General features: G+C 43.3%; 1 protein-coding gene across 1 annotated transcript in view; it reads left to right on the forward strand.

The window, feature by feature from the left end:
• The first annotated feature begins 5,815 nt into the window (after positions 1–5,815).
• The window catches only part of HEATR3 (HEAT repeat containing 3), a 32,786-nt gene continuing 12,157 nt past the window's right edge, over positions 5,816–26,444 (forward strand). Inside the window, exons 1-12 of the mRNA XM_081030352.1 lie at positions 5,816–6,131; positions 6,254–6,426; positions 7,781–7,868; positions 9,239–9,351; positions 11,264–11,373; positions 13,652–13,792; positions 15,272–15,549; positions 19,111–19,201; positions 19,315–19,472; positions 19,750–19,832; positions 20,752–20,888; positions 26,338–26,426. Of these exons, the coding sequence (XP_080886478.1) occupies positions 5,994–6,131; positions 6,254–6,426; positions 7,781–7,868; positions 9,239–9,351; positions 11,264–11,373; positions 13,652–13,792; positions 15,272–15,549; positions 19,111–19,201; positions 19,315–19,472; positions 19,750–19,832; positions 20,752–20,888; positions 26,338–26,426 (1,599 nt within the window). The 5' untranslated portion in view covers positions 5,816–5,993. The remainder of the gene's footprint in view (positions 6,132–6,253; positions 6,427–7,780; positions 7,869–9,238; positions 9,352–11,263; positions 11,374–13,651; positions 13,793–15,271; positions 15,550–19,110; positions 19,202–19,314; positions 19,473–19,749; positions 19,833–20,751; positions 20,889–26,337; positions 26,427–26,444) is intronic.

The following is a 26,444-nucleotide window of genomic DNA, read 5'->3' on the forward strand; positions in this document are numbered from 1 at the left end:
AACTCTGTCCAGTAGAGCAAATTGCAAGTAGCAATTGTACTTACCCACTTTATCAGCCTATGATTACTTTCACTATGTCTTATTCATCATTGTCTAATAACATTTAGCTGTTAATCAGGAAATGTAGGTTTTCTCAAAGTGTGCTTTACAAGCTTGCATTGCCAGTTTCCTCCAAGAGTGGAGGGATTTTATAGATCCTTAGATATTCTTGGAGTTACCTACTGTGAGTGTTTAATGAAAGCCGTGTATCTTTTCCCTAACAGAAATACACCTGTGTACATACATATACTTTGCATTTGGAGAGGATTTCATGGGTTTCCTGATGCCAGTCTACTTGGAGTCCATTGGCTCCAAGACAGAAACTTTTGTTAAAGATTTTTCATACCTTTAGTCCTAGCAGAACAGTTCATTTTCCAAAAAAAAATCTTTACTTTGGTCGAAATGGCCCAAGGATCATTGCCAGACTGCTTCTCTTCACCGCCACCCTCACCCTCAAACCCACTTTTGCAAAGTTAGAGAATTACTGATTGAATCCAGTCATGTATTTTACAGGTGGGGAAGACAGTCTCAGTTTCAAAGTAACTCGACTCTAGGTCCCCAAGACTTACAAAAGACAAAACCGGCACCTGAACCCACGGCTCTGGATTCAGATTAAAAGGATGTTCATGAGTGTGTGTCAACGTTGAACTGAATTCATGAAACAGTACAGTGTTATGGTTAAGAACGTGGACCCTTGGGGTGGCCGGTGAGCTCAGTTGGTGAGAACATGGTGCTGATGACACCAAGGTTGCCGGTTCGATCCCCGCATGAGCTACAACCTCCTTAAAAGAAACAAAAGAAAAATGTGGACTCTTTATCTCCAGAATGGATTTGATTCTCAGATGTGCTCCTTGCTAATTTTGTAACTTGAGGCAAATTGTGTACCCATGGTTTCCTCAATTGTAAAATGGGCATAATGCTTTTATCCTAGGTAGGTGATACATAGGACTGAGGTACAACGTCCAACTCCCAGGTTTGTATTGAGTATTAAATGTGTTCATTCGTGTAAAGCGCATGAACGGTGCTTGGCTACAGAGGCAGTGCTCAGTAAATCTAGTTGGTAAACCAATCCTAAAAGTTAAAAAAAAAAACAACTCACTGTTGCAACCTCACCCAATGTCAACATCTCTGTTGAGATAACTAGGAGGAAATTCTGCTTATCTTTTGAACCAAGCAAACACCTGAAGGGTGGATTAAATGCAAAAAAGAATATTTGGCCTCTGACGAAGAAACCTAAAGTGGCTCTAGGTGCCTTCTTCTCAGACAAGCTCACTGAAAACAAGGCTCCAGCTAACCTAGTGCTGCCTTTTGAGGCTCGCCTTTCTGACTGGACTCCTGATGGGCGTTTTGCAGAGACAGTTCAGACATTCTCTGCCTTCACCAGCAACTAGGGGAGCTCTGACTTCCTCTCCTGTTGACACCATAGAAACTTGAACCTCATTCCTCCCATGTGAAACTTTCTATATGCTTTTAACATTGGGTAAGTGTAATTTCTATCTCCCCCCCCCTTTCCCACAAAAATAGGAGGTGCGTCTTGTCTAGAACAAACATTTTAAAACCATGTTTTTTGTATATGATTGTTTACGATGAAAGTCTGATTGTGTAAGAGACATCTGTTACCTGAAGGTTTTGGTGTGTCTTTCATCATTGTTGTAGACCACCCTTGTGGCAGGTGCTTTGCTGGGTGTTTAAAATGTGAGGAAAAACTTTTTACCTCTCAGAACTTGATGTCTAGTGGAGAATACAGACCCGTGATAGAGCAATTACCATGTGGTTTAAGGGCTATGAAAGATAAAATGGACGCCCAGAAGAAGGGGGTCCAGCCCAGACAAGACTTTCTAAAGAAAGTTATGTCCAAACAGATCTGAAGGGTCAGTGGTGAGGGGTAGGGGCAGCGTGGAACTGCAGAGGGGTCATGGCCAGAGATGAGGCTGCAGGAAAGGAGGAATTGGCTTGGCAGTTTTCGTGAGAGCAGCCGGAAGCCACCGAAGTGTTTTGAGTTGGGAAGTGATTTAACTAGCCTTGCGTGTTATGGTCATGCCTGACTCTTGTGTGGACTGAAAGGGCATGACCTGGGAGGGCATGACCTCGTCCAGGTGAGAGATGCGGGCTCCTGAACTAGACTTCTGGTAGTGGAACCAGAGAGGTCAGAGCTTTTGGACGTCAAAGGAGTGGGACCTAGAGGCTGAGAGGGAGCAGAGGAGCAAAAAACATACCTGTACCCCATTGGAGAAATAAAGGGTCTGTGATGACCAGTGTTTGGGAACTGTTAGATCCTCCTTTTGGAGCGTCCCCACGCTCCATGTTAAAATTAAATGCTCTAAGTGGTCCTGTTGATGAGAGCCCTGTTTCCACCCATTTCCCTGCCATTTTGTAAAAAAACTATTAACATTCACTGGATATTTGGATAATTGTCAGGACGGTTTCTGTCCACCAAGCTCCTTTTGAGTAACCCTGCCAGGTTTAGGGACCAAATCATTTTAGCTCTCCCAGGAGACTTCCCCAACCCCTTTGTGTTTGGGGTACAGGCATGGGGGGAGGCAGTGGTGCTGCGTTTCAGGGCAGACGTAGTGCTCAGTGGTGGTGTCACCAGGTTCCTCATCAGGCCAGTTTGATGGCTTGGGTTTGGGCAAGATCTGGAACTAGAGGTGTTTGATTAGCTGCAGACAACCAGCAACATTCCTTATTGGTAACTACTGAGTCACTTTAGGGCCAGCTGAGACGAGGGCAGAAACCATCATGGGGGAGTAGACATCTCAGGAACTCAATTCAGCTGAGTGCTGGGCACTGGCAATAGCCCCTGCCCAACATGGGGCTCACAAGCTAGTGGGGACAGCACACGTGGGCAAATCCTAAGAGAGGTACACGTGGCGTGTCTGCTGGGGCAGGAGAGAGGATGAGGACAATACGCTTGGTCCCACAGGACAGCCATCTTTTTGGTTTACTTCTATCCCACAGTGAGTTCTTAAAACTCAGGAACTGTAAGTAGATCTGAGACTGTGTACCAGGACAGTGGAAGTGATGAATGCCACGGCGTGCTAAGGAAGTTTGCTGAGCTCTGCAGTCCCCCAGGCCCAGGTAAAGCAAAGGCCGCAGGGATTTCTGGGAAGACAGGTGGCTCCTGGCAAGTAATGATGTGTTTGAAGCATGTGGCAGGTTGCTGTGGCTTCGGTGTACCGTACAGGTCTGAACCCTATTCTACATGGTTCAGTCATGTACCTACATGCATGGGACTGTCGAAGACTTTTAAGAGATCTTGATCAGAGTGTGTCTGAGGAAGACTACCTTCCAAATCTGTGAAGGGGGAGACACAGGAGTCAGCAGCTAGTTCCTATTTAAAACAGAACTTACCTGACCAGTAATTGATTACAATCATTTTTATTATCTCAAGGGAAGAGGCTTCTAAGCAGTCTAATTCAAAAATTCCCTCTTGATAAAGAGAAGGAATGGTTAGGTAATCATTGCTAGATAATCATTGCTTGACTAGATTTTTTTAAATGACTGGTTAAGGATTAATAGATTAGTTAAAGGTCACTGGGCTCCTCTGAAACTGTTAAAAGGTCACTGGGTTCCTCCTATGACTGACAGGTGGTTCCCTGAAGGACTCCTAAGCTCATTAAATAAAGTTTACCATTCATTTTAGCAGAAATGTTAATTTCTCACAGGGAAGAGCGATTAACGGAAACAAACCACAAAACTCTTCCCTGCTAAGGTTTTGAACCATTTTTTTCTTGCTCATCCCCACAGTGAGAGAAACAGCAGGAATCTGTTTTTATTTCATCCTATTCTGTCTAGATTATACACCCTACTCTTTCCTGATTATATAACCTCTATTCATTCAAGAAATTGCATGCCTATTTTGTCAGGTCTTGGGCCAGTGTTGGGAATACAGTGATATGTGAAAGCAGGCAGTCTTGTCCTCATAGGGTTTACATACCATGTTTCCCCGAAAATAAGACCTAACCAGACCATCAGCTCTAATGTGTCTTTTGGAGCAAAAATTAATATAAGACCCAGTCTTATATAAGACCCAGATATTATATTAACCTGGTATTATGTTATATTATATTATATTATATTTATTATATTATCCCTGGTCTTATATTAAAATAAGATGGAGTCTTATATTAATTTTTGCTCCAAAAGACTCATTAGAGCTGATAGTCCAGCTAGATCTTATTTTCGGGGAGAGTATGTATATGAGTATTGTGTATAACTATATACAAATAACCTTAGATTGTAATTGTAATTTTGAGCTGTGCTTTGAAGCAGAGGAGCAGGATGTGTGCTATTTTAAGGGAGACCTGTTTCTGACTTTGAAATCAGAGGAGGCTGACTATGATAAGTGACAGGAGGAAAGGGGTAGAGGCTGGGAATTATTTAAAGTCCGAGGCAGAAAAGCGTTTGGCCCTCTGGAGGGTGACAAAAGCGCAGAGAACAGGAGGTGACAGAAGATGAAACTGGAGGCTGGGAGGAGACCCAGCTAAGATTGTGATCTTGATCCTAAGGGAAAGGGAAGCCATTGAAAGGTTTTAAGCAAGGGAGTAAATGTAATGCAAAAATTGGAGGGATATTCATTGCAAAAAAAAAAATCGCTTTAGCTGTTGTATGGAAGGACAGGATGGGAAAAGAGAGACCGGAAGGCTATGTGACTGAGACAAGACAAGACAATAACTTGGACTAGGGAAGTGGCAGGAGATCAGTGGCCAGATATGAGAGATCTAGGAAGTGAAAGCTACCAACATATATTTGGCACTCTCAGTTTTCCTTGTTCCTAAAGTTGGTCTTTAGTAGGCTCGCGATTCTGTACAAGTTTAGCTACACCTCTGTGATTGTTTTTCAAAATATGCTACAGTAATTCATGTTATTTCCCTTAACTAGGCAGCCAACTCCTTGACGGCTGGGTTGCCATGGGGTGGAACTCTTCTCCATAGTGTTTACTTGAAAGCTATTCGTTTATAGGGTGTTCAATAAATACTTGTAATTATAAAGACTACCCAAGAGTCTTTTGCACTTTTCCTCCTTTCTTAGCACTTAGCATAACTGTATTTAAAGTTCATATAGTTACTATACACGTATTTAACACATCTCTCACTAAACTCTAAAATCCGTAAGGAGAAGGACAGGACAGGGACAAATGCCCAGCACCGTACCTGGTGCTCAGTAAGTATGTGTGAAAGATTCCTTGTTAATCGTTAAATAAAAGTTTCAACCAAACATTTATATAGTGCCTATTATGTGCCAGTCCTGTTCTTAGCATGTTAAACACATTAACACATTTAATTCTTGTAACAGCTGCATTAGATATATTTTATTGATCTCCCCGTTTCTCTAATGAGGAAACCGAGGCAGGAAAATTAAGTAACTTCTTAAGGGAGTGCATTCATTCTAAAACATTAACTGGACTTTAATTATGACAGGAACAGTGCTAGGCACGGGGGACACAAAATCCTGGTTAATATTTTTTGAACACTACTACTATACGTCAGGCTTGCTGTTAGGTGCTTTGCATAATTGTATTTAAATCTCACAGTAACCTTGCAAGTTACGTATTCTTAATCCCATTTGATTGTTATGGAAATTAAAGATTTGGAGAGGTTCCGAGACTTGATAACGTCACTGGCTGGTGGGAGGCGGAGTCGGTACTACCATTCACATCCAGCCTCCTCGGGCGGGGAAAAGCCACAGGGCTCCGCCCCACGGCCAGGCCTGGCCCCGCCCACCCTGCCCTCTACGCCTGCGCGCTCTCCGCCCAGCCCCTCCTTGCCACCATCACGCCACGCGCCTGCGCATTGCTTCGCCAGGTGGGCTCCGACGATTAGCTGGTCCCGCTGAGCCGCGGCCCGAACCCCCAGCATCCTCGGGGTTGGCTACACGTCCCTGCCAACAGCTCGGCAGCATCTTGCCCTTGCCCTGTCCTCTCTCTCTCGGTCTTCCCTCCAGCTTACATTGCCATGGGCAAGAGCCGGACCAAGCGCTTCAAGCGACCTCAGTTCTCCCCTACCGGCGACTGTCAGGCCGAGACGGCAGCGGCCGAGAACGGGACTGAGCGAGAGGAGGACGACGGGCCGGCAGCGGAGCTGCTGGAAAAGGTGAGGCCAGGGCCCGCCGCCCCCGGGGCCGGCACGGGGCCGGGGGGCGTCTGGGGCAGCCCTGGCGCCGCGCCGCGGGCCTGCGCTCTGCGGTCCCTCTGACCCTTGCTTGGGTCCCGCAGCTCCAGCACCCGAGCGCCGAAGTCCGCGAGTGCGCCTGCGCGGGGCTGGCCCGGCTGGTGCAGCAGCGGCCGGCGCTCCCGGGCCTGGCGCGCAGGGACGCGGTGCGCCGCCTCGGGCCGCTGCTGCTCGACCCCAGCCTGGCGGTGCGGGAGACGGCGGCCGGCGCACTGAGGTGAGCGGGGGACGGGGGGGGGTCGGGGGGGGCCCGGGGGGGCCCGGGGGGGGGCCGGGGGGCCCGGGGGGGCCGGGGCGGGGCCGCGTCCAGTCTGCGCCTGCCGTGCGCCGCGCGCCCTGGGGGGCCTGTGGCCGCCGCAGTGCACTTGTCCTCGGCGGCGCGGGAGCGCCAAGCCCTGCCCGGGGCTCCCATTTGCAGAGGGGGCGTTCGAACTCGGGCTGCAGCCTGCAGAGGCCCGCGGGACCCCCTGAACACGCGCAGCCGCCCTCCGCCCTGTGCCCCGCATCCTCCGCTCAAGGCCCAGCGCACGTTATCCGCTGTCCGAGTGTCCGAGAACTCTCCATCCGTCCCTGAGGTTCTGGGGACCCTTCCAGTATATGTGCCAGGTCTTCTCGGTGCAGGGCATTTTGAACAGGCAGGACATTGAGTAAGACAGCCAAGATCCCACGCTGATGAGAACAGACAGGAAACTAGTAAACAGGTGAAACAGGTAACATTAGCTAGCGAGACGTGCTATGCAGAAAACCAGGAGGGTGAGGAGTTGGGGGTGAGACCGTCCATTACATTGGACATCTCTAGATGACATTTGTGAACTGAGAGTTCATCAAGGATAGAGCCAGATACGGAAAAACGGAAAGCATTCCTGGCTGGGAACAGCAACAGCAGAGAAGTGAGACCGCGGAAGGGTGAGGACGGAGGTGGTGGTCCTTGGCACTGTCAGGAATGAAAGGTTAGTGCGGCTGAGGAGAGGAGGGAGCGGGGTGTCATGGGAGATGAGGCTGGAGAGATGGAGAAGGACCTATTCTAAGCAGGAGTAACATGACCTCATTTACCTCTCAAAATGCCACTCTGGTGGCTGTGCAGAGAATGGACTGTAGAGGGGGCAAGCGTAGAAGTTAATATTCTAGTTCTTACAGCTTTGTCTATATGTATTATGTTTCATTCATTGACCTGGCAAGTCGGTTGCTTCAGGGGTACCATTCTCAGTAGCCTCACCCTGCAGCCCTTGAAGTCTTGATTCCAAGAAAAAGTCCCTTCACATAAGATTAGGCTGTGACATTAAATAGGGAAAGTCTTCTTCCCTCTCCCTTCCCTATAGGCACACACCTGTGTACTAGCTCAGACTGAGTTGTTACGTGACTAAACATGACTAAGATTTGTTTACATCATGTACAACAAGGAGCAGAATAAGTGGAAATCGATGGATTGATTCTGCAACCTCCTATGGAAATAATAAGCAATTTCATCTGGGAAACCTTAAGTATGGTTAGAAATAGAAATAAATTTGAGAGCTGAATAGTGTTTTGTGACATGTGATCTGAAAGTAACACGTTTTCAACTTCTCACGTAGAAATCTCAGTGCTTGTGGAGGTTTTGAAGTTTGTGATGACATGGTGGCTAAGGATATCATGACTCCTTTGGTCGCTCTTCTAAAAGAGGTATGCGGTTTGTAAAGTATCCTGATGGCTAGTTTTTGTTTTTAATGTGTCTTGTATCCAAACTTAGATTTATTTACGTATTTATTTTGTTAGTACTTTGGTGTTAGTTTTTTTGTCTTCCCTCCAAACATCCTATAGGAATTTTATTTTCCTGGGAACACTGATCTCTCATCGTTGATACCAGTCTCTGGTTTGTCCCCAGTACCTTTTTTATATGCTAGTTGGAAAAGATCTTCCTAAAATTATAGACTGACTCCTGTAGACTTTAAACTTCACACAATAAAAAGAATGAGTATTATTGATTATTTGTGTGTTGGGTGTTATTTTGTGTTGTGTATTATTAAATCCTCACATCAGCCCTATCTAGCATCTGTAAGCTGAAGCACAGGTATTAGGAATTTGTCTCGAAGGTGACATTAAGTCCCCAAATTTAATGTGCCAGCTTTATTGCATGGTGTAGTTTTGGAACTAAAGATTCTCTCTGGCATGCCTCTGGTTCACTGTTCTGTATTGATGTGTCATTTTCACTTCTTGAAGTTCATATAAAGAATATCCAGTTTTGATAAGAGGCATCAGTCTTGTTTCCTTTAAAGTAGTGTTACTCCCAGGGGTGATGTGCCCCACAGGGGACATTTGGCAATGTCTGGAGACATCATGTTTGATTGTTACACCTTGAGGGTAACGGTTGCTACTGACACGTAGTGGGCCAAGGAAGCTGCTGACCATTCCACAGCGCACATGCCAGCCCCCACAACAAAGAATCATCCGGTCCCCAATGTCAGTAGTGCCGAAATGAGAAGCCCTGTGTTTAGGGGGTGCTGTGGATTATACAGGAGGGGCACTGCTGCAGAGCGGTGGAACCAGAATGCTCAGCTTCACCATGCACCAAACTACACCTTTAGCAAGCTCTCTGTACCTCAGTTTCCTATTTGTAGCAGGAGGCTGGGGATAACAGTTCATCTCCTTCATAGGTTTGTGGTGAGAATTAAATGACTTTATGTAAAGTTCTTACAATAGTGCCTTGCACGTGAAGATACCGTGTAGATGGTAGCTCTTAACCATATTTACCTTTCTTTGCCTTATTTACTGTCTTTATCGTGTTAGAAAAAAGACTTGTGTTGATTTTACATTTTCATTTCAAATGTGAAATGCTTTATATCTAGTTTGTACAATGACCTGTGAACCTTTCTTGTCTGTATTTCTTGCCAAATGGGAGAATGCTGTGGGAACTGGACTGCTTCTGAGAATTTGATTGGCTTGTTAACCACTGTAATTTCTGATGTTTCTTTTTTGTGATTCTTCACTATCATTAGCCTTTTTGTTTAATTATTCTTTTGGACCAGGGTGCTAATCATGATATTTGTTTACAGTGTAGCGCTGGGCTGGATTCAAATGAGATGCCTCCACAGGAAAAAAAAGATCAGAACAGAAATTCTATTGAGAACATAGCCAATGAGGCCGTGAACGTGCTGTGGAATATCTGGTAAGATGCTTTCCAGACATAGCCTGCTGCCCCACCGCTACGCAGACTGCTGCGCTTTCTGTTAAACCAGAGGCATTTCTGTTCTCTCTGGTGGACCTGGAAATCTGTGCTATTAGTGCTTGGTAGGGGGTCATGTCACGTGACCTAAGATCAGCCCTCCCATCGCATGACTACATCTTTCTCGGCTTCACAGCTCTTCTCTCCAGGCATTGTTACTGACAGTAATGAGGGGAATCACGGCCATTGGCACGCACTGCACCCCTGTCCCCACCGCCTGCATTCATCTTAAAGCCAGCCAGGCCCCAGTGCAACAGCTGCCTTGGTCTGGCATCTGGAATGAGACAGGGACCACAGACCGTGGCTGGTCCTCCCTGCTGGCGTAGCCATTTGACAGGAAGAGCTCCTGTGGCCCAGTCGGGAGAGGCCATGCTCCATTCCATGACTGCAGCATGGGGGGGTGGAGTGGACTTGCAGTTAGGAATGGAAATGACTAGACACACAACCTGGATTTGTTTTTTCTACCCCGCTTTCTGTTCCACATTTCTAGCAAGATTCTGTCATCGTTCCTGACTTTTAATCAGCAGCAATGATAGCTTCTGACCTAAAAGCATAGGTATTTCTTAGAATACAAGATTAAATTGGCTCTGCAAAGTTGCCTAATGTATGTGGCCGTCCAAACTTGCCTATGATCTCATTTTAAACGAGTGTATGCGTTCCACCAGGAAAATGGGAGAGATCAGATTTGAGGAAATGTCATTTGAACAAGCTGGTGGGTGCTGTTTTTCTGTACACCAGATAACTTGAATTTACATAAATTGTTGAACTTGGAAATTTTCTAACAATTTGTTTGGAAAGAGCCTGAAAAAGTGGCCTCCACAGGGGTCTGTCTTTCCTAATGCCTGTGAGGCCTACCTGTATCACTTCCAATTATCAGAGCTCTTAGCGTTTCTGTTTTATAGTTTGCATTTTAAATTATATTTACATATGTGTATATTTTAAATTATCTTAACACTTGTATGTCTTACCTTCCTGACTATACCTGATTTTACTGTGGGCTTCATGAGGGTAGGCTCATTGCCCTAACTAGCTCGCTAGAAATAGTTTATCTTTAAATGAAGGATTGAATTTAATAATTTAGTCAGCTCTGTTAACTATTAGTGTGTCGTGTGTATAAGTAGTGTGTGTATGGGAATGCTTTTCTCTGGAAACACGGATACAATTATAATTAGCTCTGCTTACCCTGTATTTAGTATGTGTGTTTATTATTAACAGTGATAACATTAATAGCTTTAATTCTGATTCTTTTACTAAAAGATGTCATTTCAAAAATATTTATCACGGTTACTTCTCTGTTGCCAATTCTGCCTGTTGAAATTATAATAGCAGTCTAAAAGGAATTAATAAAATTTAATCTTACTTTCTTTAAAATTTGTGCTTTTTGTGTGATAAGTATAGAGGCCTTTTCGCCTCACTTTAACTTATTATTACTGTGGTTTAGTGGCAAAACCAGTAGGCTAGACCCAGGGAACCACCACTAACAAAATGTGTGATCTTTAGACAGATCACTTGACTTTTTGGGGCCTGGGTTTCCTCATCTATGAAATGAGGAGATGAAACAAATGGTTTCTAAGCTCTCTTCCAGCTCTAACCTCCTATAAGGAAACTGGGGTGCAGGTGAAGAGCTGGCCTGAAAGACCCGACTGCGAAACAAATAGAAACACAGATAACCAGTTGTGTTCATGTACAGTGACTAGAAATTGGCATTGATTTCTTCATGTATAAAAATGGCGGGTAGTTGACTTCACCTCTTGGGTTCTTTTATAAAGCCTAATTTATTTTTTCACGAATGTATGTGGTTGATTTCTTAATGTTAACGTGAATAGTAAAACTTTTTTCTCCCCCTTCAATTTAGTGAATGCAGTAGTAGAGCAGTATCTATATTCAACAAAGAAGGGTGTTTGGAGATTGTGTTAAAGTATTTAAGTAGGTTTCCTACCAATGTTGACCTGGCTATTTCAGTAGGTAAGTGAAGAAAAGGTGATGATATGTTAAGTATGTGTGGTCTTACTCAAAAAGCTTTATTCAGACATAGCATGTTTATTCTACAGGAGTGATTTTTCTTTTTCTCACTGTGTATAAATGCATAGCTGAGTTCTGTTTGTTCTGAATCTTTTAAACTCTGTCATTAATACTTTACTTACTCATACAATTTTCCTGCTCTTCCCTCGGAAAGGGAAGAAGGTAGTTATGTGAGCCTATGTGGTTTCTAATGTATTACCCTTCTCAGAAGCCTTTACTAATTCTTGAGCTTTCATCGCCCATTTACTGAGACATAGTAACCCACATCTACCAGGCCTTTGGGCCACAATTAACTGGCATCTAGACTTATTTAAAGATCTTGTACCACTCTCTCTTACTTTCATCAGAAAACTGATAACCTGGGCTTTTTTTGAGATAGGATAATCAGTGAAATTTCACGTAGGCCTGCTTCCCTTCTGTGGAGCAAGGAAAGTCTTCTGGCAGCTTCGACTGCCTTGGCTCCCTCGCCTTCTGCACATGGGGTTAGAGCGCTGTGGGAGGTCCTCACTTAGCAGGGACATGAGGCAGAAACTGGAGGGTGGGTGGCTCAACAGAACTTTGGGGTAGAGTGGAGAAATAATTGATGAAAAGCTTTCCTTTTCTACCCATCAGAATGGCGGCATCCAGCTGTCCTTTTATTTATGCATTTCTCCTGCAGTTATCCTTACTTTAATTTATTACTGTATTATTCCTCTTCCTAAGGAGTATTCCCCTTACTGATGCTTCTCTTAGCTCTAATGGGTACTTTCAAGAGAACAGAAAATTTAAAAAAAAAAAAAAGTGGAATAAATACTACTGCAAAAATTAGTTTATCAAAAGGGAAACTTTGGCAGAGGGGAGATTCGTGAGTAAATGTGGATTTTTGTAAACAGTTGAACTAAGAAATTGGTAGGTAACTTCATCTCAGAGGGCAGTTTTTCTTACAATAAGAATTACGATAAAAGTGAAGTTAGCTCATGGCTTTTAAAAGAAAACCTTCATTGCTATCTTTGTGCATTTAGTCTTGTTATAGATATTTTTTAGTTTTTTCTCTAATGAACTTTTAAAAAATGTATCAGAATAATTTTGAATTGTATAATGGTTTTCTTTCTGCATTTAGCTAGGTTCATGAGTTTTTAAACAAATGTCAAATTATTTGTTTTGAAAATCAAACAAGGTTTACATATAGTTAAGTGAACTTCTGAGATTCCATCCTGTCTGTTAGTACAGTTTTCTTTGAATTTATATTGTCTTTATGGTAGCAGGCACAGTTTATTGTGGCTTTTGGCCAAAGTGAATTTAATTAGTCTCTTAATGAGAAAAATAATACATTTGGATCTATGTATATGTGCAAGAGCCAGACGAACATACGTGCATATATATGGGTTTGTATACAAATGTATTTTGGGGACCAAACTAGATCACAGAAATAGCATATATTTTTACTAATTTGAATGGGTGTGATTTTTAGACCTGGAAAGAAATGGATTTGTATGGACTACAATATCTCAAAGAACACCCATTTGGGCTTGCTTCTTCCTCTGTGTTTCAGAGGTCTCTTCTGTCAAAACCTTGCATGCAATCCCAGATGTTTTGATACTTTCAGTTAATTATTTTTAATGTACAAGTTGTAACCTATTGTCTTATTTTAATGCAGGGGAGGAGTTAAATGGATCATATGTCTATTAATATTTTACCCATCTCTTCATTTTCTCATATTTTTCTGTAAAATCCTTTTTTTCTTAAATATTGCTTCATCAGAAATGACCACAACTTTTAAGGTCATGCTGAATGTAAAGGAAGCCAGAATGTCCCCAAACCTAGGGCTTGTTATTGAAGAGAACTTCTCGAAGAGTGTCCGTGGGACTGGTGTTTGGTCTTCAGGCTGTTTGCTTCTGGTTCATGATGAGTAATTGAGGAAAAGCCTTTATTGATGTTTATAGTAACTCCACATTGTCATGACATCTAAGAGCCTCTGCAGTTGTATTTTGTAAAAGTCTAGTTCTGTAAAGAATTAGAAATTAAGAAAAAGAAAAGAAAGAAAGGTGTTCTACAGCACTGGTGGTTTGAGAACCCTCATTTGCGTGTGCCATCCTGAGGTACAGCATGTATATTCTACAACAGCTACCTGGGGCTGAAGGAGTTGTAAAGATGCAAATGTGTTTGGATGAGCTCGTTTGGTGTAAGTTATCCTAGCAGAGTGAATTCATCATTTCTAAATACTTATTTTTTGTCTTCCTAGCATATTGTTTGCAGACAGTGACCGAAGATAACATAGAGCTACTAAAATCTTTCAATGCCCCAGCGCTGCACGTGCTGGAATCAGCGATGCTTTCTCCTGGCAGGTCCATGGAATATGTCCTGTTAAGGACATTGGTGGCAGGTAAGGTTTAGCCATTTGTGATAGTGTGCTTTTTTAGTAACTTGCAGTGGGTAGAGATCGGGGGCCAACATCCACTTACTTCACCGATCAGAGCCTTTGGTGCTTATGTCTGTTCTGAAAATTGTAATAATCAAGTGGAGACCCTGAATTCAAGCAGTTGTGCATAGTTGGGAAGCCTTCTAGAATGGGTTTGTTTTCAATTTAACAAACCACCGCTGTGATAAAGAAATGCGATTGTCAGGATGCCCTGATTAACCAATGACCTCAGAAATTCACTGAGATGCCCAATCCAAGACAAGACCACTCACTTTTCTCTAAGATCTTCTCCGCCAGCTCTTTTCTCCCTAGAAATTCTGAATACAAAAATAAGAAATAATCTGACCATCTGTTGAGCAGTTGGTAGTTTATACAGTTTCTGTGTGTAGTTTCCTCTTGCCCTTTGGCCTTGCAGAGGTAATGTATCTTGAGAGGTGGGTGGTTCTTTTTTATCGTGGTAAAATACACGTAACATAAAATTTACCATCTTAATCACTTCTGAGTGTAGTGTTAGTAATGTTAGGTTTATTTACATTGCGCTGCAGCCAGAACTCTTTTCATCTTGCAAAACTGAAATTGTGTACACGTTAAACAACTCCCCATTTCCCCTTCCTCCCAAAGCCCCCCAGCATTCTGCTTTCTGTTTACTCTCGGTGCCTTATGTAAGTGGAATTATATAGTGGCGATTTTTTGTGTGTGTGCGACTGGCTTTGAAATTTCACTTAACGTCCTCAAAGATCATTCATGTTGTAGCATGTGTCAGATTTTCCTTCCTTTTTAAGGCTGAGTAATATTCCAATGGTTATTCCACATTTTGTTGATCCATTCATCCGTGGGTGGACACTTGGGTTGCTTCCACCTTTTGGCTGTTGAATAATGCCTCTGTGAATATGGGTGTACAAATACCTGTTTGAGTCCCTGCTATCAGTTCTCCTGGGTATATATACCCAGGAAGTATTTTTATTGTAACAGTCACTTTTATCTACTGAGTGGTACCACCTGATGTATTTTGATAAGCAAAAAAACCAAGAAACTGCTGTCTGGTTTGTCCATGAGACTTTGGAATTTTTGTACATTCCATTCCACTCGTGGAATATAAGAAGCTGCTTTGGAGAGCAGCTCAGGTTAAGATGAAAGAAAGCAAGGCAACTTCATTTTCGTTTGAAGAAACTTGATCAGTGCTCTCTTGGTCTGTTGCTGTGTGGCCTTGTGTGCCAGTGAAGGGAGGTGATTGTGAAGGCTTGTAATAAAGGGCACTGCCTCTGTGCAGAGCTTTTCGACATTTAATAAAAACTGAACAAAGGCAGGAGGCAGTGATTTTTTTTATCGTGATTTTTTGAATTATACCTGAGCCTAAAGAAACCTGTCTTGTTTCTGGAAACTGTATTTAATAAAAGATTTCACAGGCAATTCATTTGTCCTTATGCTCATTTTTTTTCCCAGGCACAGTTTGGAATCTAAAAGACATTATTCCATCCAAGAGTCAGGCAGAAATCATAAATGCCATACTAAAGATCTTATCTGAAGTTTTGGAAATGGATGCTGGTGAAATGGTTATTCAAATGAAGGAGACCGAAACGCAAAGGTTAAAAACTGCTGCAGAGACTGAAGAAATATTGGCGAACTCTAATGGTGGTGATTTGATTGAAGATGATGAAATGGAAGATATGCCTCATAAGAGAAAAGTCAGAAGGAAAACTTTCATTTCGGATTTACTTCCAGTAAGTTGGATCACACTTTCCAACATGGATTAATTAATACTGCTATTTCCTTTCAACAGGTATTCTGAGCTTTGTAGAAAAACATGTTACTGCAAAATTAATTACAAAGTGAATTTCAGTAAAAATCATCTTTTCCTATTAACACTCATAACATTAGAAATCTATTCCCAAAGGGACGATCGATTGGGAGAAGGGGGGGAATCTCCTGTCTAAAAAGAAACTTTTATATAAAAATGATTCAAACGTGGGATAGACCAAACTTTTGCAACATTTTAGAAACATACTGTCATCTTCCTAGCTTTTTTGTTTCGTCACTTCATTTACACACTATCTCCCAGACTGTCTTCAAACGAAAGGGATTTATACTTTTCTTGTCTCTTTGGTTTTAGTATTTTGCCTTACCAAAGTACAAAGTAGCAAGCCACACTTTCACTTACCCATTACTGCCCTGCACAGGAGATTGGGTAATTGTGAGAGTCAGTGATGGGTTGTAGTTTTTGGGTGCTCGTGGCATACTCGGGCCAGTGGATGTGATTTTGGGGTGAGGGTGTGCAATCTTGGTTGCACGAGACATTTCAGCTGAGCCAGTCAGCGGAGATAGAGCCATTCCTGGGGAAACATCTCCCCAAGGAGAACAAGTGGTCAGGAAGACAGGTGAGACCGGGGGTTGGGCTTTATTCGTTCCAGTGCCCATGTGCTGTGCTCCTACTGTGTGCCCAGCACAGCATCATATGCTCTAATGAAGACAAATATCTTGCCTTTGGAGAACTTTTGCATCTTGGGAGGAGCCATACATAATTATAATTTAATACCTGTGCTAAGAACTGGGTAGGGCTCTTCTAAGGGAAGGCACACCTACCTCAGCACTGATAGGAGAGGAAAAGGCTGTCAGAAAAGGCTTTCGGGACAGAATACCTGAGCTGTCTTAAAGGCTGGGATAAGGGGCAGCATGGTGAAAGCAGGTTAGTGTTGTCACTAGTCAGGAAAACCAGTCAGGAGGCTGCTAATGTCATTCTGAAGAAAGATGATGAACTGGAACAATGCCACTTCCTACAATTTCAGACATGGCCTGTCCTTATTCCTAGAAAATACACTGAAACTAAGAATTGTCTTAAGTCAGTGTCTTAGAGTTTTGATAAGTTTATGCCCAATCAGAATTCTTTAAATGGAATGTACTTGAAAATAAATGACAGTAGACTACATTCTTGCATTCACGAAGTCTTGTCAAGCACGAATTGACGGTGTTTTAAGGAAATCAAACTGTTGTAGTTAGAACGACTTTGCCAGCTCTCATGAATAGAATAGCTGTGAGGCACAGCCTGGGGTTTAGGGCTGGGCTGACTACAGAAATGAGAAGGCCAGCCTGCCCTTGAGTTGCTTTCAAATTGTAAAGTGGCCTGAAAATCATAGCACACCCCCTTTTGGTGCAGAGGCGTGTATCTGAACCCCCCCTTTACTCCTCGTCTCACTTGTGCGTCCGAGTCAGGGTTGAAGAGAATTTAAAATCAGTAAAGCAAGATAGACAGACACAGCTGTGGGCCTTGTCCTCCCCAAAGGGTGTTTACAAAGAGCCCAGCACCATCTCTGTTGTCACAGGAAGGGCAGGGGCTCTAGATCTGAGGTGTATGGGGCTTCACACCCACATGTGCAGTGTCAGGATGCCGCAGACCCGGACTGCAGTGCTTGTGCAGTGCCCGCACTGCACTGCCTTTCTCCTGATTGGTGCGCCGAGTTTTACCCCGAACTGCTGTCAGCAGAACCGGAAATTCCAGGTGCGCTGTCAGGGAACGCTGGGAGTGGAGGAGCTCCTGAAGGAAGCCAGAGGGGTCGAAGATCGACAGCTCCCAAGATCAAGTGCCCTGGTTAGAGATTTGCTTCTCTAAGTATTACTTAAAAATAGATTTGGGTGCTTATAAAATGCAGTGTTTTCTCATAACAAAAGCTTGCTTTTCAAAGTCTGTTAACATAACTGAATAGACCGGACATTTGAGACGCTGGAGCCAGGCATCGTGCGGCCACGTGCCAGGAATACCAATTCACCATCAGCTCTCGTCTTTCTCACTGCCCAGTGGCTTGTGCAGGAATCCTTTAGAGTCAAAACCTTTAATCGCATCATTTAACTTAAGGAGCTATCATCTCAAATATATAAAGAAAGGACCATCCCAGGTTGCTGTTTTAACACGTGCAAAAGTAGAGTACTCCCTGCCTGGCTTCCATAGTTGTCAATTACCAAATCATGGTCTGTTTTATTTCATCTGCTTCCCCGCCCACTCTCCCCTGTCCTACTGAATATTTTGAAGCAAATCTCAGATGTCTGAGCAGAAGAGTTATATAAAAAGGTGGACGTTATTTTCGGAATGCTTCTAAGCCAGATCTTCATACATTTTAAGTGGAGACGAGCCCAGCAACAGCATGTCTTATTTATAAATGTTTGTTTAGTTGAATGTTATACGCAGCAAATAGGGATAATTTTTATATTCATTCTTGCCAGCAATAAAAGGAATAAAAATATATAGGGATTCCTAAGCTACATCTACTTACTAAATTAGCAATTTGCCTTTTTTTTTTTAAGAACATGTTTTGAAGTTACAGTTAAATTGTTGCACAGGGAAGTTGCTGGAGGATTATAAATGAGTATAAATATTCTAGAAAGGAAAATGGTAATCTGTCATAGGTCTGTACTTGTGTTTTTAACCTTGACCCAGTAAATGTGAGGAGATAAAATATCCAAATAATCTGAAATTTTCCGCACTCATGAAATACTTAATAAATTATAGTGCATCCATCATTCAGACAATAGACATTATTTTTAGCTTTTAATGTAAAATACACATTATTTTGGAATATCCATGTAGCTATTTCACTTTTCATAGATGACTTGAGAATTAAGGTCATGTAAATTTATACAATCCATTTTTCAAATGTTAATTGGTAAAGGTTATGTTATTTACTTCCAGTGGGAAAAAAAATCCCCCTTTTTCTTCTTTCTTAAAGAAATGCTCTATTGCAGTCTTCAAAGAAAGCCAGGAAGCAAGGCTTTCTGCTCCTTAGCTAAGCTCTGTTGGTCATGTAAGCGTTTGTTAGTAGTTCTTGTTAGTGCATCTTTTCCAAGAAGACATCTATGCATCTGAAAGCAGGTTGGTCAGGTATAGACAGGTGCCTGCGGTCTGAAATGAGCTCTTGTTTTAATCTTAGTATGCTGAGCTACTTCTCAACACATTAGGTTAAGTTTCAGGGTGAATTCAGTTCAGAATTCCTGACTATTTATCTGTTCTCTCCAGCTACCTAAGCAGCACTCACAGAATAGCCCTGCAGGTAGATGGAAGGCCAGTTAGCGGTGGCCTGCTCCCCAGTGCCAAGTGGGATCAATGCTCATTTGTACTTCCAGCATTTTTGACTTTTCTTCTATCCATGCCCCCCGCCTAGCCCCCTCCCCCCGCCCCCGTGTGCTCTATCCCGAATGCAAAAACCATCTAGGAGGCTTTAACTAAGGAAATTCATCAGGAACTATTTTCCCTAACGTGGAGTGTTGGTTGTTTGATGATTCTGTGTTTCTTGAAGCCTACTGACAAGGAACTGAGAGAGGCCATCGCCATCCTGACAGCTCAGCAGACTGCTCTGGAAATTATCGTCAACATGTGCTACAGTGAAGGTTTGTTACCGGCTCCCATTCTCTCTCCCACCCTCCCACCCCCCACTAAGGGGGCAGCTCCCACGAGGATTTCCTTAGCCCTGCCAGTAACGTGTGATTTGCTCTCTACGCAGGTCCCTCCGATGATGAATGGGAAGAGCTCTCTAGCAGTGATGAAAGTGATGCATTTATGGAGCGTTGCTTCAGTGAGGACGGTGGCCAGCTGCTCTCTCCCCTCTGCCTCTCCCATGAGATTCACAGCGCTCTCACCAACTGCCTCATCCCAAAGAAGGTAATCGTGTGCAGTCGGGGCCCATTAGGGAGCATGGGAAAGGCTTAAGAAAGCTTCTCATTCTGAATGCAAAGAAGTAAGCTCGCGCTGAAGGTAATTGGTAAGACCTGGGAAACAAGACGGCGCCAGCAGTACTGAGAGTGGGCTAGAACGTATGCTGGTCAAGCCTTACTGTTTATTTACGTCAGAAGGGCAATACGTTGGGGTCTTATAAAGGGATCGCGTGTGAAAAGAGTCTACTCTTTAACCTGTGCTTTACTGCCTTTTTTAAATCTAGGTTTTTGAGAAAACTGCCTTTCCAAACAGCATTGCAGTTGACATATGTTCTAAGAACCCCACTTGGAAACCTTTGATTAGAAAGTAAGAACTTCTCTGCTTCCGAAACTGTTTGTCATTGTGTTGTTATATGAAATAGTGGGCCATTCAATAGAAGATGCTGACTGTCCCCCAGATTCAGTAGTTCTATTTCTGTGTGTATTCCTTAGAGAAACGTGTGCTCACGTGCTCTAAGACCGAGAATGTTCAGAGCACTGGTTCGCAGTTTCCCTCTCCTTGAAAACATCTTCACTCTCCATTCGTGGCAGAATGGATAAATATACTTGGCATCATCTTCGAGTAGAATACATACAGCAATAAAAAGACTCTGAACTAGAACTACTCACAGCATGGATGAAACAACATTGAGCAAGAAGGCAAAGCACAAAAGAATACACACTGTGATTCAGTTTTCACAAAGTTCAGAAACAGACAACACTAAACTGTTTTGTTTAGGGACGCATACCGAGGTGGTATGATCCCTCTAAGTCTGGATAGTGGTGACCTTCAGGGGTCAGCGAGGTGGGGCGTGAGGGTGCTAGCAGCGTTCATTTCTTATCTGGGTGCATGGTGTCCACTCTGTAAACCATTTGTTAGACTCTGTATATGCATTGAAGTGCTTTACTGTGGGCGCGTCATATTGCCCGGTAAAGACTAACTTTATAGATGCTGCCATGTATCGAAGTTTTTCCGAGGCAATAAGGAGGCACGGCTCATTGGTGAGCCGTGATACATGGCAGCATCTATAAAGTTAGTCTTTACCGGGCAATATGACGCGTAAGACAGCTTGAGTGCGCAGGCAGTTTGATTGGGGGGTTAGCAGTTCCCTTTCCAGTTCTCAGCTCACTGCCACCGACCGCCTGCCTGCAGATAATCCCATCAGAACCCAAAGCTTAGGTGAGAAGTTCACCCTTGATAGTGCTATTGTCAGAGAAACGGACCACACTGTCTCCCTTCCTTCCAGAATGAATACCATCCAGTGCAGGGCCCTCGTGTGTCTCCAGAGTCTGCTGTCCCTTCTGGATGTGGAGCCTCTGGGCGGAGCGCCAGCCCTCCAGGCCCTGGCACAGCACCTGTCACAGCTGCTCTTTTCTCAGCCAGGTAAATACCTAGGCCCCACTGTGCAAGACTGCTTGGCTGGAGCAGAGTTTTGAAGGGGCAGAGACGTGGACTTTGTAATTGTACGTTGTTTGTCATTCAGCCTGCAGAAACCTTTCCAACACGGGCAGTCATGGACTTCAACTGCCAGCACTACGGAGTCAAAACACAGTGTGTAGGCAGGTCTTTAGGTTATATTTTTCTTATTAAAATCGTTTCCATCTAGTTGTGTCAGGCCAATTACGGCTGAATCACAAATATCATAAATATCAGGTCTCATTAACATATTTGGTTAATTCTCTGCTCTTCATTTTTCTTCTTAAACATAAAACCATTTGATTTGCATTTGATTGGGTAATACATACACGTATTACAGAATTCACAAGTTACAAGAGGATGTAAAAGGGAAAAGCTTCCCTCCTTTTTCTCATGCCACCCAGTTCCTCTCCCAGAGCTAGTCACTGTTACCAGCGTCTTGTATGTTTTTCCTGAGAAATTCTCAACATGCAAGTACGTATGTGTGTTTTCAAGGCAAACGGTAGACTACCATACCCACAATTCTACTTTTCTTTTTCTAACACATACCTTTATTCAGAAAGCTTTGCATAGTAAGAGCTGAATCTCCGATTTGCAGGTCTCTGGTATGGATTGGTTTCATTTGTAGACAAAAACCAAAGCAGATAACATTGGTAGTTAACTAAGTGACCTCACTGAACAAGGTGTAATGCATGCTCTTCAAACAGCTTTTTGTAGTCTTGGTAGTAGAATCTCATTTAACCTGGCCACTGTAAGCTGTAGGAGATGAAACGAAACAGATACTGACACAAAAGAAAAAGTGGTTTATATAGTAAAGGAAAATTCCCCACATTACCCAGCCATCATGTATATGAATGTGCTGCTTTCTCTTAGCTCCTCGGTTTCAGAATGTTTTTAGGGATATTTTGAGGGTAACCTGGAAGATAGATAGTATTTCCTTTCTACACTATAGAATCTACCCACCAAATAAGATATAACTTCACTATGTTACAGTCAGTGGGTTATTCCTGTATTTCATTGGAAACCTGTTAACACTTTCTCTTCTGAGACACACCATTAAGTTAAAATTCTTAAAAGATCAAAATATGGCCAAAATATTGACTAAATACATGTTTCTGTGTAACCACCCATTCAAGAGTTGGTCCCGGTTTTTAGACATCTATTTCACACTCTTATCAAGTTCATGAGATGGTGTGTGTTTTAAAAGTTCTAGATCTTTAAAAATTCAGCAAATGTTTTAGAAACCCATATATAGTTGTGTTCTGTCTCTCCCCACCTTGTAGCGTTTGTCAGTTAACCGTTGTACTTTTCCAGTGAATGCACTCAGAATGCACTCAGGCTGTGCGTTCTTTAGCTCATGTGATCACGTGAAAGCCATGCCCCCCCCCCCCAGTGCCAGGCCCTTCCCCCTGCAAGCCAGGACTGGGCAAGCTCTAAAGTACAGAGGTGGCCGTGAACTGGTCGGTGTGAGCTGGCCAGGTGATGATTATAGCTTTGTATTTCTCTCCCAGCCCTATAAACCCAAACGAGAGAGATCTGGATGGTTTGGGCAGGGGATAGGAGATAGCTGACTTTTACTGGCATTCTGGCTTCCATCAGCCAAGCAGGATTTGCCACCCACCCATTCCCTGCTCCCAGGGAGCAGGACCAAATAGGGGAGTCTATAGCCAGGGCTTCCAGTGAGCAGGACTTACCCAAGTCTCTTCCTGCTTGGAAGCCCTGCCTAACCTGCGGGAACCCAGTCTGCCCTAGTTCCACGAGTTGCCATCTCTTGCCTCTGGGCCGTATCTCAGGAGGAGTGAGATCAGGGTGCCCCAAGCCCTATCCCCAAACAACAGGAAGAGTTTATTTCACTTGAAAACATTCCGTGCGTCTGCTATACAGAAAACACGTAGGTATATTTCTACGAGTTCAGCTGGCTGTTTGTGGTCACTGATGCTTACATATGTATTAGCTGGAAAGGTCACCAGGAAAGTGTACCAAACTGAGTCTTGGAGAAATACTGGAAAGTTTCTGAATTGTGGGGACATAAAATTAAATACTCTGATTTGTAAATAAATTTCAATTTCATGGCTATTCTTGACATAACCTTTTCTCATCAGAATGAAAATTTTGATAAAAGGAAAATGGCTTGTATTGAGAGATGATATTCTAACATAGTCCTACGAAACATTTGGTATTTATTAGATAATGTAATCCTACGGGTTCTATATGGATATTGTGAACTGTGACTGGAGAATTCTGCGGGGACAGTGTGGCTAAATTTCTGTCCTTCTTTGTGTTACCATGTTTGAGAGTTATAAATGTATGAGGATCAAATGGCTCCATCTAGCTTGTTTTAATTTTAATGCTAAAATACAGTTCTAAATGGTTAACTACCTATACTATGTTTGTGGCTGACATCAGAGATAAAGGGAGAAAGTTTTTCAGTAGGATCTGGTCCTTGCATTCAAAGCACAAATATCTGTGTCTCCTTCATTAAAAAAATACTGATCTTCAAAACATCAAGACATTTTAGCAATGATGTATTTTCGAATTGGGTCAGTCTATCGTTTGCTCCATTATATGGGTTCTAAAATCGTTTAGGATTCCCTCTTTGCCCAGATTTGGGGAAGTGGATAGCTCTTTTTTGTTATAATGGTGGTAGCCCATATTCTGGGATATGTGTTGTAGTCCATATCAGAACATGGAAAGTCAGTCTGAAAAGTTCACCTAAATGTAATTTGCAGCTTGATGACTTGTAGGTTACTTATTACCTACATTTGAGCATGCTACAAGTTCCTAGATACTGTACAAACTTGTCGAGTGGAAAGACATTTTTGAATCACCTCTTTTGTTTAACTTCTTTTGACATTTACTTAATTTCTTTGAAAATACCATGTGTATTGACCTTTTACTGAGAATATGTCAGAAAGGCAGGGTGGTTTGAAATTCCTTTCCCACATTTGGCTAAATGACCAGAAATGTAAGTTAAATAAAAATTGCTCGGGCCGGCCCGGTAGCTCAGGCGGTTGGAGCTCCATGCTCCTAACACCGAAGGCTGCCGGTTGGATTCCCACATGGGCCAGTGGGCTCTCAGCCACAAGGTTGCCAGTTCAATTCCTCGAGTCCTGCAAGGGATGGTGGGCTCCGCCCCCTGCAACTAAGACTGAAAGGACAACAACTTGACTTGGAAAAAAGTCCTGGAAGTACACACTGTTCCCCAATAAAGTCCTGTTCCCCTTCCCCAATGAAATCTTTAAAAAAAAAAAAATGGCTCAAATATTTTTCTTAGTTTACGGATGGTGTTAAGTACACATAACGTAAAACTGTAGTGTAATTTAGATTAGGGTTTTGAATCTAAGGTAATGATTATTTTCCTGAGAGTGGAGGACAGAAAAAAAACTGATTCTGAGAAGTGTTCTAGTTTGTATTGAGTTCTTCATAATGTGGCTTGTTTTGTGTGCAATTCATGAATTTCTAGGGCTACTCCTACAATAAAAAATAAATATATAACTTACTTTTCAGAGCCAGTATGGTGACTTCATCAAGTTTCCCAGTAACTACCTTATGCCAGTTTAGAGTGGCTATCAGGTCCGAGGTTTTATGAGGCAGGCATTACCCCAACCTCCTGGTGAGAAAGCGGAGAGTTAAGAAGGTTAAGGAACTTTCCCCAGGTCATTCATTCTTTTAGTACGTATTTAAAGAACACTTACTTTATGCCATCCATTGTTGTAGGTCTGAGGGATACAGGTGTGAAGGAGATAGGCAAGGCCACTGTGCCTTGGGGGTTGCCTTCTCGTATAAATAAAGGTTTAGTGTCATTTCAGCTATGGAGAAAAAAACAGAATGGTGTGAGGTGTGATGTGTTAGGCAGGTTAGTGTAGAAAGGGAACATCTGAGCAGAGACCAAAATGAAATGAGAGGTCACATGATGTCACGGACAGGATTCCATCCCAGGTCTGTCCTGACGCTCTCCCAGTGTCCCTTCTGTGATTCTTACGGGAAATCCCTACCTCTGTACACGAAATATATCTGAAAATGACAAAGCCCCCAAATATAGTAAGCTTTGAATCAAGTTTGTGCAGAAGATGCTTCACTGTCATACAGGCAGCCGAAAAAGGGGGCATCAGAATCTTTACTGGGGCCCAGGGACCACAGGGCAGAAAGCCAAGGTGTCTGTTGCTACATAACAAATCACCCCAAAACTTTGTGGCTTAAAACAACAGTCATGTTGTTTCTCATGGTTTCTGTAGGTCGGGAACTTAGGGCACAGTGGAGATGGTTTGTCTCTACCCTCCCCACGTTTAGGCCAGAGGTTTTCAACCACAGGCAGTTTTGGCCCCCAGGGGCCATCTGACAGGGTCTGGCGGCCCTTTTTGTTGTTACACCTTGTGGGCTGCTGCTGGTAACTACAGGGTAGAGGCCAGGGACGCTGCTAAACATCCCGTAGTGCCCAGGAGACCATACACACAACAAAGCATGATCCATTCCAGAGCGTCAGTAGTCCTAAGGTTGAGAAACCCTAGCCTACGGCCTCTGCTGGGAAACTAGAGCCAGAGTCATCTGGAGTCTTGCTCACTCACATGCCTGTCAGCCAGAACACCACAGGCGACCTTCATGTGACTTGGGCTTCCTCATGACGTGGAGGCTGGGTCCCAAGGGCAGGAGTCCAGAGGAGAAGAGCGCACACACGTGAGTCAGTGGAAGTCATGTTGCCTTTCGTGCCCTAGCCTGTCACTTTCTTATGTTCTGTTGGTTGAGGAAGTCACAAAGTCCCACCCAGATTTAAGGGGAGCAGAAATAGACTCCACCTCTTCATGGGAAGTGCCAAAGTTCTAGAAGATCATGCTGAATTGGAAATACTGTTGTGGCTGTTTTGGGAAAAGAGAATCTACCACACCACGTCAGTCGCTTTCCCTTTCCACCAAAGGATTAGGGAGCCAACTCACCTCTGTTAATTAGCGTAATTGTTTATTGCTGTTGTTGGGTCCTGGAAACATAGAGGCCTTGTGGCCTGGCCCTCCATAAGCATCAGATCTTGGCTGGCGGTGGGTTTGGGTTGGTGAGGAAGCATTCTGCTTTGGCACGTGACCACCCTACTCTGCCCAGCACCACGATGGTGATCTCTGAGAGGCTGAATTCAGTCTACAAAAGCCAGCTCAGGTTTATCGTGTGCTAAAGTGGGAGTCAAGGATTGGCTGTCTACAGAGCACTCCCTTGTCAAGACCGTTTTAATTGTAGTCATCTTTCAAAGTCAAGTACACGGCTCACGGAGGGGCTGTTTACCAGAAGTGTCGGCTTAAACGTCAAAAGTGTTTTTATTCTAATAGCACGTATTCATATTTAACATGCTTTGGTTTTTATTCTTTTTTTTTTTTGACAAGATGACTTGTCTTGGAGAAAGACAGAGTCACATTTCACTTTTGTGTTTTAGATTTTGCTAAGCATGTCGACTTTCTAGAAGCCGTAAGTAGTGCCTTGAGAGCCCTGTTGCAAACAATGGCCTCCAAGAACATTTCTCAGGTAAGTGTAATTTTCAAG

Source organism: Rhinolophus hipposideros (assembly GCF_964194185.1).
Source record: "Rhinolophus hipposideros genome assembly, chromosome: 21".
Classification (NCBI taxonomy): Eukaryota; Metazoa; Chordata; class Mammalia; order Chiroptera; family Rhinolophidae; genus Rhinolophus; species Rhinolophus hipposideros.